Source organism: Passer montanus, unplaced genomic scaffold (genome assembly GCF_014805655.1).
Source record: "Passer montanus isolate IOZ18808 unplaced genomic scaffold, ASM1480565v1 scaffold13, whole genome shotgun sequence".
Classification (NCBI taxonomy): Eukaryota; Metazoa; Chordata; class Aves; order Passeriformes; family Passeridae; genus Passer; species Passer montanus.
The window spans coordinates 4,039,120-4,054,829 of record NW_024359832.1 but is presented as its reverse complement, the minus strand read 5'-3'; the positions used below and the strand labels follow the sequence as shown (position 1 = coordinate 4,054,829).

The 15,710-nt window shown below is 35.5% G+C and overlaps 1 protein-coding gene across 2 annotated transcripts in view; it reads right to left on the bottom strand.

Moving 5' to 3' along the window:
• Positions 1–15,710, bottom strand: part of GABRG1 (gamma-aminobutyric acid type A receptor subunit gamma1) — a 59,534-nt gene that overhangs the window by 31,484 nt on the left and 12,340 nt on the right. For both annotated transcript variants that reach the window (XM_039699072.1, XM_039699074.1), the window contains exons 2-3: positions 11,243–11,391; positions 3,607–3,674 (exon numbers count right to left, since the gene is read on the bottom strand). In XM_039699072.1, the coding sequence (XP_039555006.1) occupies positions 3,607–3,674; positions 11,243–11,391 (217 nt within the window). The remainder of the gene's footprint in view (positions 1–3,606; positions 3,675–11,242; positions 11,392–15,710) is intronic.

Below are 15,710 nucleotides of genomic sequence, written 5' to 3'. Positions count from 1 at the left end.
CTAAAAAATAAAGAAATATAAAATCCCTTTGTATCCAGAATTTGCAAGACTAAAATTGAGACTCTACTCCTGATTCTAAGAGTCATCACATCATAGAAAATTTTTAGATTTCAGTCCTCAATGGCATAAATTAATGATTATTCACAGCAACTGAGAGTGAATAAGAGGTGAAAATGTGTAAGCTTTAAAGCTGTGATTCAGCCATATTGAGCTAACAAAACAACTGTGAACACATATGAGTGACACAGGACAGAATTTAGACTCCTTAGGACAAAAGAAGACACGGAATAGCAGGCTATTGACAAAGAAAGGTGGCTAAATTTGTGCATGAAACTTCCAAGAAGGAACTGAGCACAGGAGAAGAAAAGGTGACTGTGGAAGACATACTGTGCAGATGCAACAAAGGAAAAGCTTTCAGAAATACATTCACATCAATACTTAAATAGATCAAGTGTAACGAACACAAGAAACTAAGATACTTTATCACAACACACTGAAAGACTGACCACAGATAAAAAGGAAGCTTTTTCAGAATTGTTGTCTGGCCCTATCCATGTCCACAGCTCAGCACTCCTGCCATTTCTTTAGCAAGTTACAGAATCACAGATTGGCCCTGTGCAACTACAGAGCACTTACGTCTGAAATCTCAGGTACTTCACAGGCAGTTTGGTATTGCTCTGGCTGTGAATGCTATGAATGTGAGACAAAACAAACAGGATTTCCAAAGCGTATGCCGGCACACTCTACTGAAAACAGGGGAGTGAATAAAAATAAACAGTAGTGGTAGTAGTAGTACCACTACTACTATATTGATTATTATCATTACTGCAACCATGCCAGCTGTGGCTTAAGTGATGCAGTGGTACAATACAAAACCAGTATTTCCTAAAGCATGAACTAATCTAAGATTTAAGAACCAACCCCAGCACAAAAAAACTGCAGCCTTACATAGCAATGCTATTATATGGCACATAGAAATTAGGCCATATTTTACAGCAAAGAGCATGGATTTTCCTAGTCACTTGTGTGGAACATTCAGTACCTCTCCTGGCTTCCCATTTATTAAGGGACAATTGGTAAACTGCAGCTGAAAACAGGAAAAATACTGAATGCTGTTTAGAATCAGGACTGAAAAGATGTCTGTTCTCTGTTTTGGTTTCAGAAGGCTACAGCAATATTTGTCAGTACAGCACAGTACAGTATTGTAACTGTATTTTCTGTTCAGTAACAGCTCAGTACATTACCTGTACAGTAACTACATTTTCTCTCACTCCTCACCATTCCCTTCAAACTGATCACAGGAATTGGAACCAACTGCTGAACAGCAACTGCTAGGCTGTCCCAGTATGAGCAGGATACTGCATGTATTTGGCCAATTCTCCCTGAACAAGACAATCTTAGAGGTATTTTCCAATAGCAGTAATCAAACTGCAAGAACCAGATTAATCAATTAAAGCCAATCTTTTTGGGAAATAAAGAAAAGGAGAGAACAATCATTAAACTGTACTTGTGAAATATTACTCAATTTCTAGAGATGGTTACATAAGAAATATTCTGCTAGAAATATGCTAGCAGAAATATTTAGTTTGACTTTTAAGTATATTCCATAAATACCTCCACAATGCTCAAAGCTACGGAAAAAAATATTTACTCAGCTGCTGTACATGAACAGCATCCATCAATCTCAGTCATCTGAGTAAGCCAATTAACCATGATCACTTGCAGTGCTGACAGGCACCACAATGATTGGAATCTATCTTCCCTAACTGAAATAAAAATGTACACTGGGAAAAAAATATAATTCTAACTTCTTTTAAAGGAGATACTGTACAATAAGTAACAGTTAATATTAAAAGACCCATTGGTACTTTTGTCCTGTCTTATGAACAAATTGATCACGGAATTCCTGCCATTTGAAAGAGAATTAAATCAATTTGCATGAACTGCATGTACTTGACTTGCCAAAAATTTCTGTTGCTTGCACACTGAATCCACACAACTTTAGGAAACCTGATAAATTCTCAAGTATGGGCCAAAATGCATCCCTCATGATCTTCCTTTCATTCAGGAAGCTGCCAGTTTTTCCAGGAGGATGCTGTAGGAGATGGTGTCAAATATTTTACTGAAGTCTAGGTAGAACACAGCCTTTCCCTCATCTACTAAGCTGGTCAGTTGTTCTGCATGTGCTGGCTCTCTTAAACTAGAAAACAGAAGCTATAAGCATAGCTCATGCTCAATTCCAGTGTGTGCAATACCTACTGGTCACAGGCTGAAAAGTTTACTTAGGTTACTGGAAAAAGACGTCTCTACCACTTGCTAGATCCTCCTTACACATCTTCCCACTTTGCTTCCACAGTAAGTTCATTCAGAAGAGGATTAGACAGAGAGAAGCAAAAGAGAAAGACAAAGAGGATTAGACAGAGGGAGGCAAAAGACAAAACAAAGACACCACTTACACCGAACACGGTCACTCTTATGCTCTATCACAGATTTCATTACATGCAGTCCTGACCTGAGACATCGACTTCCCTGCCACAGCCCCAGGCAATGCCAACCCTAAGCTGGTTAGGCCTTTATGCTAGAATGATCTGCCACAGACCTGCATCTTTTCCCACAGTATCTAAGTACCACTGGATTTTCTTGCTTGGCTTCCTATCACTGGAATTCGCTTGTTCTCCACCCCCACATGATGACATATGTCTAAACCAAAAGATCCCTATTAATAATTGAGAATTACTGCACTCTCAGGAAATGCTCATAAGCCCTCTGCACTGGCATGCTCTAGCCTCTGAACAAAACTGTTCTCTGCCATGCAAATTCAATACTGTCAGCAATTCTGTAGGGAGGAAGTAAAGGAGGTAAACTCTAAATCTAAGCAAGGCCCCTTCTTAGTCCTGGGTAGAAGTCATACCAAAAGGCCTTTCTAAAGCCTCCACCATTTCATACAACACACAATCTAAGAGAACTAAGACAATACCACATCCCAAACTTCCTCATAAGTGCTGTTACTTCAGTGTTGGTACTAAACAGATAGGTCAGATCTCAACAGGTGTACCACAAACTAAGTGAGATGTATTTCTTAACTTCTAGGAAACCAGTCATGTATACACACACACACACTGAAAAGACACAGAAGACTAAATGGAAAAAGAAGGACAAAAGAGTTAATTCAAATTTTGATTTCTATAAATTTGAAGAAAAACCAAACAAACAACAGATCACTTCACTGAAAACAGTTTTGTTCAAATACTGTGTCAATTGTTATTTTTCTTAGGCTCTGAAGAGTAGCTCCATGAAATCAAACCAGGCCAGAGATAAACCAGATATATGCAAATATTGTGGAAATGTTCAACACAAACTAAAACAAGGATCTGATACAATGTACTCTGTGTGACCTCACTTTTTTAAGAGAAAAATTATTTTTAAAATTACAACAATTTCAAACAGAAGGACTAAATGTATCTCCACAGTAACTAAAATCATATCAAACAGCATAAGAATATACAGTAAGAAATAAAGAAAAATTTCAATGAGATTAGAATTATTTCATAATATTAACCCATAGCAACATGCAGATGATATTTTCTGTCAATAATCAGAACTTACCATATTGATTGGGTCAACTGGACCGATGCTGTTAACATAGACATCTGTTTCAATGACTGTAGTTCTCACTACACAAAACAGTAACCATAATAATTACATATTTCATTAACTCTGTGCATTGTTAATGCAATTTATTTCATTTAACTAAAAACAGCGTATCTGGTATTCTTTTATTAGATTCAGAATAATTAAATTTCTGGTTTGTTCATTTTGTGAAGGATCATATGTGACTTGGCTCTCTTATTCCATATGACTTTTTAGAACTTTTTAATTCATAATACAATCATGCCCGTGCTATTTGATCCATATAAGACAGATAAAAAAGGCAAAGAAAGGAAAAACAAATAAAAAAAAGAAACCCAAAACTCTCTTCCAACATAAAAATACAGTCCTAAGAAGAAAACAAGTTTTGAACATTTTTTTCATACAACAAACCATGAGGTCTGGGACAAATATGTTTATCAGCTACAAGGAGTCAATATGAAGTGCTTTCTATCAATTTCTGCTGAGAATAAGTAACAGATTAAAAATAACTTTTCACCACAGGTTTATTCGAGTCATAAAACTATAGCACACCTAGGGATTACTAAAGCTCTTTCATCAGCTTGATTAATACACTGGTTAAAACACCAAATTGAAAGCTCATCAATTTAAGTTATTTAAAAGGTAAACATTACCAAACTTATTTTTCTTTAAATACGGGGAAAACACTCACTGTGCAGATAGACAATCAAAAACTTTAAAAAATATGTTCCATTGCAGAATATACTCTCTACTCTGTGCATTTTCAGAAGGACGCAAAGTCTCAGAGTGTACATAAAAGGCACACCTGAAGTACAGGAGGCTCTGATAGTTCATTTTTTTTTCCTTCTAATGGATTTATACAGAAAAAAAAGGGCACAAATGAAAGAGGAGAGGATGCATTTTTATTTCATCATTCTACCAAGCATCTGCCTTCTAGTTTGTGCTGGAGAACCAGACTGTGGACACAAGAGAATATGTGTCCTTGTACCCAGTGGAATGGAGAGGGATAATAATAATAGAGCTCTGCTGGTCCTTTTATGGTATGACACAATAAAATAAGCATGTCTTTCAAGCTGCAGATAAAAAAAGTGGGAAGGTGCAAACAAAAAGGCATTTTGATTTCATAGGAGAGGGACCTTAGGTCACCAGATACAATTTTTTTATACAGCAAAACTTCAGAGACTGCCTAGGGTTTAACCACAAACCTAACTTCTGAAAATTTAACAGACATACAGAAAGCAAGACTGTAACACTGACATCCTTGCCAACTACAATGACAGGCAAGATACTTTTCCTAAATATCCCAAGATACTTTTTCCCTGCCAAGCTCACTTGGGAGGAAACTTGCCCTGATTCCAAATCTGGTTAATGGTGTGAACATAAGCCTGACAGATACACAGACTAGTAAGGCTGCACAAAGGATTTTCTGTATGACCACAGAGCACAGAGTCACTTGATCACCATACTGTCTCCAGCATACTTCAGAGAAAGTTTAAACAGATTCTGGAAACCAATTCATTTCCTGGGGGAAAAAACATAAATACTTCCTGCAATGATACTTATGGGTCCCTTCCAATTCAAAATATTCTGTAATTCTGTTATTCATTGATTCTGACCTGCAAATGTTTTCAATTTCTGCAGGGCTCATAAAGGAAGGGGGACAGCATGAGAACTCATACACACAGACTGAAATATCAGAGTAGGAAAAAAGTTTATCTTGTATGTACATAGTCATATGTATAACATAATCCTTTTGACATATATAATATTCTGCAAACAGATCTCCTCTTCCTTTAATTTGCAATCCTATTTATAACAGCAGCCTCACTGCTAGACCAGAACACAAGCAGGTGGATCAAAGTATATCTTGCCTTATTCCTCAAGTAATGCTGAATACTTCCTTGAAATACAACTCACAGGATTCTTTTCCCCTCCACCTCCTTTTTTTCTCCTCTCAATTCCAGTTGTACTCAAGAAGCTAAATACTCTGCAGATGCAGCCACTCCCTTTCCACCAGTCTTTGTGTCATCTGCCAGCTTTACTACAAAAATGAATTGCTAAAGTAATCCAAAATATCATTATTCTCGATCAAAAATTTCCTATGACACCACACTATAGATATCCCAGCCACTGGCATCCTTTATTAACAACTAAATTTCAAGCTCTGTCAGTGACACAGTGTTTAATGGGAGCTGTGTCAATTTTAAGAAATTCCAACTTGCATCATGCAGTACTTCATCTGCCACAAGGGCTTTCCTGTAGTGAGCCACTCAGTGAATTTTGCCTTTTCCATACTTCTCTGAGTAAGATTATAAGAAGTATTAAGAGCCAGTGAACAGTTTAAAAATCAGCCTCTGTTGAAATTATTTTAATTGACATAAATGATCCAGAGAGAGAAACTCAATTCAAGAGGAATAAGCTTATTTTGTTACCTTAGATCTTCTATATGGTACAGAGAAATGTACTTCTGAATTAGAAGGATTAATTAATACTTCTCATGTTCTTGCGTTGAAGTGATAATAGTTAATGAAAATGACAAACACTGGAGGAAAATACCTTCTTGATACTTTGAGAAGAACAAATTGAGAAGATTTTCCGACCCTGACTGCTTTCTATTTAATTTAAAACCTGGTATCAGCCCTGAAAACTCAAGTACGAAGAAGGCTATTTAACACATCCTGCATGAAGTGCAGAGCAGCAGTGTTCTAAACAAGAGGAGAAAGGGCTTGAACATTTTAAATATTTAAACTGAAAGACAGTATGATGCAGGCTAGAGTAAAGCAAGAAGGTGAGAGGACAATAGAGTGCATACTCAAGAGGAAGGGGGAAACAGAGAAAGAAGAGCACAAAGGAACAGCTGACCACAAGGTCAGCTTCTAATGTAGCTGAAGGACACAGAGAACCTGTTTGGTAAGCCTTTGGTAAGCCCAATCTAGAGAGGTATACTCACTTTTTGATCTCCTTCTTTTTTTTTTTTTTTTTTTGCTAGACTAAACTTCTGGTTTTAAAAATTTTGAAAAAAGTTTATTCCTGGTAAGAAAAACATAGCAATAAAAATCTATCTCAATCATTGACAAATTATTTTAGTAATTGCCCCTGGTATTCAGCCTATATTTTTACGGGCTCAATTTTCAGCTTTTAATATTTCATATATCTCTTCTTGCTACACTTAAGAGCTCTTGTTATCAGCTATTTTCCTTCTATAAACACCTATCTCCTGACACAAATAATTATCATTATTATAAAAGTCCAGAACACTGCACTTTTTATTGCTTAATTCTGCTATTTTTATTCCTCCAATCTATTACTTCAATACATTAACCTAGAGCATGGTAGTCCACCTAAATACACTAACCCCATAGTTTACCACAATTCCCTCATTTTCTAATGAAGGTCTAAATCACATCACCTTTGTTTTTAATTAATATTTCTTATGCTCTTCAACTTTAACTAAGACCACTTTTATAACTTCATCCAGGCTTATTTTCTTTGGGCATGTTTGCTATAACTCCTCACTACTTGCCTAAAGAAGCAACCCCTTTAGTGATAAAGCAGTTACTCAGCAAATAAATTTGGTGAGTACCATATTCAGAACTAATTAAATCCTTCAATTTGTAATAGTTTTTAATGGAATAATACAATTCTCACAATCAGCTATCTAAGATTATTATATTGAAAATTCAGCCTCACGTGTCTACAGTAGGCTTCCATGTCAACCTCTGAAGAATTTTTTCAAAGTGATTTTGAGGAAGGCAGAGCCCTGTCCTCTAAACTTTTTATCCTTCTATTTAAAAGAAATACATCTTTCGCAGATATCCATCCACTTTTATTATTTCCATGATTTTCTATGCAGTGCACATGTCCAATACCTTCAACATTCCCTGAATATGTGTTTCTCCATTTTACTCTTGTATTTTGATTTTCTTCAATTATTGGAAAATATTCTTCAACTCAAAATAAATCTCTCTCTAACTCGTATTTTTTTAACTTGTTTTGCTGCCTGGAATAAAACTTAAAACCGTTCCAAAGAGTGTTAAAATGCAAATGTAAAAGCAAGTCCTTAATGGAAAGCGTTGACAGTGGCACAATATAGTGATATGCACACATGATGCATTATTTCTACAATTTTTATAAGGTTATTCAACTAGTATATCTAACAAATATTGTCCAATTAGAAGAACAGTTGGTTAGGTAATTTCCTCTGCTCCACTGAAGCATTCCCCCCCCCACACACACCCCCACCCCGATCTTTCAGCCCTCCATGTTATTGTGTCTACAGTGTATGGTGCAAAACAAAGTGTCCTTGCTAGACTAATAAACAGAATTTTAAAAATGTATTAGTAAAAGCTTGTTAAAAGATGGGAGAAGTCAGGAAAAGTACTAGAAGTTATAACTATGCCTTAACAGTCTGCAAAGTTACAAACATATGAACAATATATAAAAATCTAAAGATTTTTAGGAATTATTTTGTGCTTATTACTTTTCAGCCTGTATCATAATTTCATCACTGCTACACTAGGAGCACCTGTTCAACAGAATACTTTCTAATACATTTATTTTTGGAGAATTAGCACTTCTGTTTGAAAGTCCTGTGTTTTCCACATATTCTTTATATCTCTTAGAACATCACTATTCACATTAGTGCACTTGAGAGATGTAATTATTTACCCATGTTCTGCTTATAGGGTAGTAACAACTATCCACATTTCTCTAGGTATTCAATTTTTCTATGTCCATGAGTAATTACCCTTAAATTCCCACCATTCTTAAAATTTCCATCAATGATGAGTTGTCTTAAACTGTTAATGAAAACACTCACTAAAGTTGTAGATATGTGATGATTGTTTCCTATTTTTAATTAAATTTTCAGATAGTGCAGTTGTGTTTCGCACCTACACACATCACTGCTGGAAAAAATAATCTGTACCTTGATAGGCTAATATTAATGTATCAGTGCCCCTAGGATGAGAGAGGTGAAAAATGAGAAGCCAGAATTCTTTCCATTAAAAAGGAAAGTTCAAAAATAATAGCTACTTTGATGCAGGACTAGAGCTGAAACAGTATGGTTATAAAATCATGCACCCAGAAGGTAATGTTACAGTGAGAATAATACTGCTCTATTAGTATATCAACACTCCAAGGTTGTATCTGTAATTAAAAATATTTATACCAAAGACAGGAGACTTTATCAGATAACTACTATTACTTCATACAGAGTAGAAGAATGCTAGAACATTTATTCTCCAAACACCTCAAGCCTACTACATAAATTGAGTTAAAGGCCAGTAAGATTACTAAACATAGCAAAGGGAGGAAGTTAAGTAATTACTACAACTCATGGATGTTAGAATGAGACAAACATAAAATGATAAGAGTGGTTTTCCCCTACTAAATTTCAGTATTGCCTCCAAATTTCCAATTTTCATTTGGCTCTTCTTTAGCATGTCCCTCAGCTAACTGCATGTTTAACAATGGAACTCTTATCTCACTGTGAGATGCTGAAATTCTGTGTCAATACCAGGAAGAAAACTAAATTCTGCTCTGGGATTCAAACCCAAACAGCCCAAGTTCAAAACCAAAAATGTTGCTATTGTAAATGAGCTTTGTAATTCAATCATAAGAATGTTCTGTGGGATTCTAATGTTTTGAAAGATAATGAAAATTCTAGTTCAATAACCTTGTTGTACAAGAACTGACATACACTCTGAAGAAAGGAATCTGACACCAGATTTTATCCACATATTTGAAGCAGATTAAGATGAATAAACTATAGCCTGATTTTGTTTTTCTGTCAAATATCTGCTGCAGCTCCCAAACAACTGGACAGAATGCAGTGCTTTCACCTGAAGTCAGAAATTTCATCTTATGTTGTCCAAAATTTCTTCCTTGTGGCAGAATCATACTTAACATTTCTTCAAAACAAAGTGAATACTCCCAAATGTTTCCTTTTTTCATTACTCTGGCTGATTGTTCATGAACTTTAAGTTCCAGTATAGTGGATGGATGCAGGCCCCAGATAGCAAAGGTCACATTGGTACAGAATTTTGAGAAGAGGTACATGTATGAGAGAGAAGCTAGAACTAAGTGTCTTTTTTTGGGAACTGATATTCTGAATCCAAAAAGCTGTACATTGAGTTACTCACAAAAAGACAGTTTTTGTCCTATCAAGACTCAGAATATAACCAGAAAAATAAATAAAAGAATTACATCAAAATTCTTCTATGCCCATCTAAATGCATTTGACATGTCAGAATAAATTCCTCCTCTGTATTTGTTCCATTTACTTGAAAGTTTTATGGGGGGAAAAGAGAAAAATAATTCTCTTTTCTTTCATCCCCACCTGCAAGTTAATCATTAGAAAGAATCCTAGAAGAGACAGTTCATTTCCTCACAATCACTTTTCTGTCTGTTGCATCAAACAGGGAAAAACCAACAGTAAGCTATACATTTGTCACACATTGAGAATTTAAGGAAAAGCATGCTGGAGGACTTTCCATGTTGTCTAAATGTTTTTAGTAATTCAATTAAATGAACATGAAGGAAAAGATTTAAACCAAACTTTATGAGATTCATATGTGATTATATTATGACAAGGAGAGAATTATTGCCTTTCAACATCTCTAAGATAACAGTCACCAATAAAACAGCACTAAGAAGTTTGGGAAAGAAAACAATTTGTCAGAAGCTTTCAAAGGAAGAGGCATAATTTGAGATTGTGTCTTTTTCTTCCCATACATAAATGAAACAGGTCTAGATTGTGGTGCTGCTTACAGACTTACATGGCATTCCTTTGATAGGGAATGCCAGGTACATCACAAATACTTATGTCCTCCACCTCTTCCTTCACATTTGAGGAAACAAACTCAGAGAAAATATATTGTTTTTCTTATTTGATCCTGCATGCAAGGAGCTGGCATAGTTTCATGTACTATATGTTTTCAAAACAAGATTCTTTCAAGTATTTATGCTTAATAGTTATATGCAAATTGATGCTTTGACTATTGGAAGACAAAATTGCCTCCATAGAGCTGCAAAGTTTGATCTATAGCAATGCAGTTTTTCTTCCTATATTCCACTAAAAAATGGATCCTAAGTTATATTTTTAGACTCTTGAAATTTTTTTCAAAAACTTAGCTAAGGGAAGAAGACAATTGAGTTGAGTTATATTTGCTCAAAATAGACACAATGAATTTCTTACAGTAAGAATAAAATGTCTAGGGATAATTCTTTAATGAAGTCCTAAAGACTTAAGATCAATTTTTGAAATGACCATGGCTGGTTTACATCTACAATTCTTTCTGACAGAAGATCTTTGTTAAACAAAGCAAATTATAATTGCCTTTTAGTGATTTATTACAGATTGCTCACTGTCCCCCAAAACCAGTACCCTCCATAAGAAAAAAAAATATTATAAATAGACCATGAAGTCTTATCTTGCACAGAACATTTTTTTACTAGTTCCAGAAAATGACTGTATTTTATTACTATTATATTTAGCTTGCTATACTGAATTTTAAATATTGGAATAAGCATGGAGTTTTGCCATCTTTGACAAATGCACACCATCTCTAGTTCACATATTCTATTGTACAGAATCATTTTATGAGCTTACCTCCAATATCTGGCCGAAGCTTATTGTCATATCCTTGAAGTAAGGAGTCCAATATGTGAGTTACATCACCACCATGAATCTTTGGTGCAAGGACCCATGTTTTATTCACCATTAGATCTTCATCGTCCTCATCATCTGCTTTATCAGCTCTATGTTGTGTGATTAAAAAAAAGAAAAAAAAACAAAAACCAAGGAAGGTTTGGAAAAACACAAGACACAGTGAAACTGAATAAACAAGAGTTGGAGAAGAAAAAGATAAAAATATTGAACACTACTTAAAATAGTTTGTGCAAACACAAATGCATTCTAGTGCCAAAAGAAACAGGCCCTTATTTACAATAGATATATTTACCAACATTTTGTTTTATGATGGTGGAGAGTGGGTTAATAGAGGCATTTACACATCACCCGTATAGAAAATCTCAAGCCATGAGTCAAACCCACAAAAGCAGCAGCAGGCATCATCTTACCATCAGCCTTTTCCTGTTTTAAAACAGAAGTGCAATTCCAAAGCTTTTCCGTACATGCATTTCTTTTCCAAGAAATGCTGCTGATATTTCTAAGAGATGCTTAATCTTCATAATAGCATACCTATTGCATGCTACTTAAAAGAGCATCAACTGAATCTCCTTCCTAGTAGCCTTGTATACTTATTAAACTCCATTCACATTTTAAGCAAGCAAACATTACACCCATGTGCTACAACTAAGCATTAGCAGAAGCAGAAGCTGCAGTCATATGCCAATTATATAGCTGTATGTATACATGGTATAGTTAACTGAAAGGAATGCTACACCATTTTCAGACCATTTGTTAGCTACCTATTTTATCAAGATTAAACAAATTGTACAAGGAAAATAATTACACATTCATTTATTACCTATCTTTTAATTAGATAAGCAGCAGTAGACAACTAATCCCTAGATCATTTTAAAAAATTGCAATACCTTGGTTGCATCTGCAAATTCACTCAGATACCACCAAAAGATCAAAGAATGCCTGAAAGTAGTTTTCTTTCCATTTCAATCAAATGAGTATGGACTTCAGTATTTCTCCAGTGCTAAAAACTGCAACCTATATTACTCATCCAGTTTATTTCAAGGAAATCCTATGGGCTTGAGGTCAAGCAAACTGCTCGAGACTGACAGCAGTAACTAACACAACCTACCTTCACAAATGGGCACTGGCTAGCAATTACAGAAAATATGCAGCCCCTATAAATCAGATTCAATGTTAACACAAGCACAATATTCCAGTAAAAGGAAGGAATTATATTAATATCCTTGTGCCAATTCACACTGTACACCAAAACTAAAAATGTTACTGCTTTATTAAGGGCTTCTAAATTACACAGACATAAGCTGCCCTCAAAACTAAGAGTGGAAATTTTCAGCAAATTTACTACAAGAAAGAAGACCACCAGTGTGTTCCATGTAAAGAAAGGACAGAAAAAGTCAGGAAAGGACAGAGTGAGAGAAGGCATGCCTGCCTTTTGCTGCAGCCCTTTGTGGGAATGCCTCAAACCAGTCTGTAGTAGAAAGGCCTTGCATCACCTCTTGGATAACACTAGCAAGTCTCACTGAAAATCAAAACTGTCATGGCTGTGGAAACTCTCAGTGGTTTTGGCATGCCTACTTAATTTGGGAAGTGAAACCTTGCCACAGCTCAATAGGTTTCCAGAGGATGAACAAAAGGCACTGTTCAGATATCAGAGCTTTCATACCTAGCTTGCTGCAAACAAGTTGAAAGAGTCTATTATAGCAGAAAGTAATACGCAGTCTAAATACAAGGCTCACTGACAGCTCCCCTGTAACAGCCTGAAAAGTGCTTTCATTCTTTTAAATTGAAATGCATCATAAAATACTAAATCTTTACTGCACTACATAGAGAAATGTCAGATATTAAATATTTAACATTTCCCATTAGCAGGATCCCACTAATGGGAGCACTAAAACTAGGAAGCTAAGTTTTGTAAATGTACACTCTTTCTCCCTCAGAGCTACCTATTTCTTTCATGTGTTGTTGCCACACATCTTTTTTTTTATTATTATTATTATATCTATTTATGGTCTGCTTGCACTTTTTGGCGTCTAATTACTTTATAAATTATCTTAGAGTTGCTCAGAGTGCAGAGGCAATCCCAGCTTTTTCCCAGAGGCATTAAGATGATGAGGAGTTAAAAGTTAATTTATAACTAGCTCCCTAAGGAAAGACACATAACTACCACCAAACTGACCTTCTTCTTTTTGTCTTCCATCCCATAAACAGTAGAAAGTATACTGAAATTATATATTCAGGGCACTTGATTCTCTGGATCAGCCCAGTTATTTGCAGAGTTTGAAGTGATTATGACACTACTTTGTTCTGCTTTAAAGTTTTTTCCACAAAGCTATTAAGAACAGCAGAGATTTAGCCAAAATGGAAAGTACATGAGGTCAAGCCATGACCACCTAAACCAAATAGGAGTTACAACCACAACACCTCAACTCAAAGTCACTTGAATATCTTGACATTTCAAAGAGTCCTTAATTTTATTTATAGATTCACAGGACAAATCACATTGGAAAGAGATCATGAGAGGTCTCTCTAGTCCAGCCTTCTGCTCAAAGCAGGGCTTGCTCTAAGGTCACAGCAGGTTGCTCATGGCTTGCTCAGGTTGGTTATTGCAGACATCCAAAAATGGAAGCTGCACAATCTCTCTGAGCAACCTGATCTCCACTTGGCTCTTTTCTACGATTTAATATATTTAAATTAACTGGAAATTAACAAGAAGAAAAAATGAAAATAAAAACAGATTTCAGACTTTCACTTTTAATTTTTTCACTTTCTGTCTTACTTAACTGGAGTATCTCTAGTCCTCCTCCAATTTTAAAACTCTGAACTACAAACAGGTATACAATGACGGCTTACAGAAAGCTATTAATTCAATTCTAGGGGGAGAGGGAAAAATTCCAACCCAATATCTGAGTGATTTTTCCAGGCACCAGTAAATAAATCCATTTAAGAAGGTAGTTTTATTAGAGGCAACATTTCTTTACTTGGTGTCTGACAAGTCTTGATTTAAAATGCGCATTTCTAACTATTTACATGGAACTACTTGATTTTATCTAGGAAATATTGTATCCCGAAAAAAAAGCCAACTGCACGAAAAGAAACACAATTGACTTCTACACTAGTACACAAGGCCAACAAGAGCTTGTGACTCACTAACCCATTTGCTAAACTGGCAAAGAAACCAACATGAATCAAATAATGTAACCAAACGTGTGGAAGACCTGTTCTACATGGTGAAAACAGCTATTCTTACTCTATTCCTATCTTACCAGCCATTTCACAGGTGATTGAGTGAGATGAAGCCATCTCACTAGCTGAAAACCATCTTCTAAACTTGTCTTTAAAATGTGCCCAAGACCACCAAGAGCGCAGTAAAGACTATAGTATCTCCAAAATGTGATGGCACCCAGTTCTACAGTTCTGATTCCTAAACCACAGCCACTGATGTGCAGCAACAAGACTGTGCTAAGAATGAATGATACGGGATGGAAGAAGGTAGTGACCAGAATATAGAGAACTTTGTACACCCTCCAATTAAGCAGAGCACATCACCTCGCAACTTGAATTGTCAATCCAGTTGGTTTGGGAGGAGTTGCACCAAGCTCCCTCAAAAGAGCATCTAGTCATGTGAAGGCAACAGGACAGGCACTGTGTACATAGTCACTTCTAGGAACCTGAATTACCAACATTTGTCATGCTAAACAGATTTGAATTAGTTTGTTTTAAAGACAGAAATCCCTTCAGATGTAAAAAGTCTGCAGAATCAGTTGAGATAGTGTTATCAGTTAATCGACCTTGCTAGACAATGTTCTATAAAGAAACATTCACTTTAGTAAACAAGATGGGTCAAACCTGTTAATCTTTCACCAGGTTTTTGGGTATCTCCAGCATTTTCTCCAGGGTTTGGAATAGGATAGAAGGAAAAACAGAAGGCAACAAACTTCATTCCAAACCAGAAAACAAAATGTTAAATTCAGGTATGGCATTCAATTATTTAGTGACAGTTAACTTGGGCTGAAGACCTTTTTAATTCTTTGCCATTAAAACAAATCTAAAAAACCTATGAAGATTAATGTCAATTAACACCATTCCTACTTTAATGGCAGCACTATCATGTCTCTTTCACAACCCCAAGAAGAAAGGCAAGCTTAATTAAAGAGGAATTCTTTTCCTTTCCAAGTTAATCTAAAGGTTATTTCACTATACACAGAACATAATACTTGACCATCTCTCCATTTACTGTAAAATATATTTGTTCCAGCTAAGTTCACTCACTGTATTTTTTAGAATGTCTGGAGAGATTATGATTTAGAACAAAAATACATCATCAAACATTAAAACATTTCTGTTCCATGGCACAGTGCTACTTTAAGTCTATTAATGCAGGTGCTAATTCTGATTTTAATGATTTTAT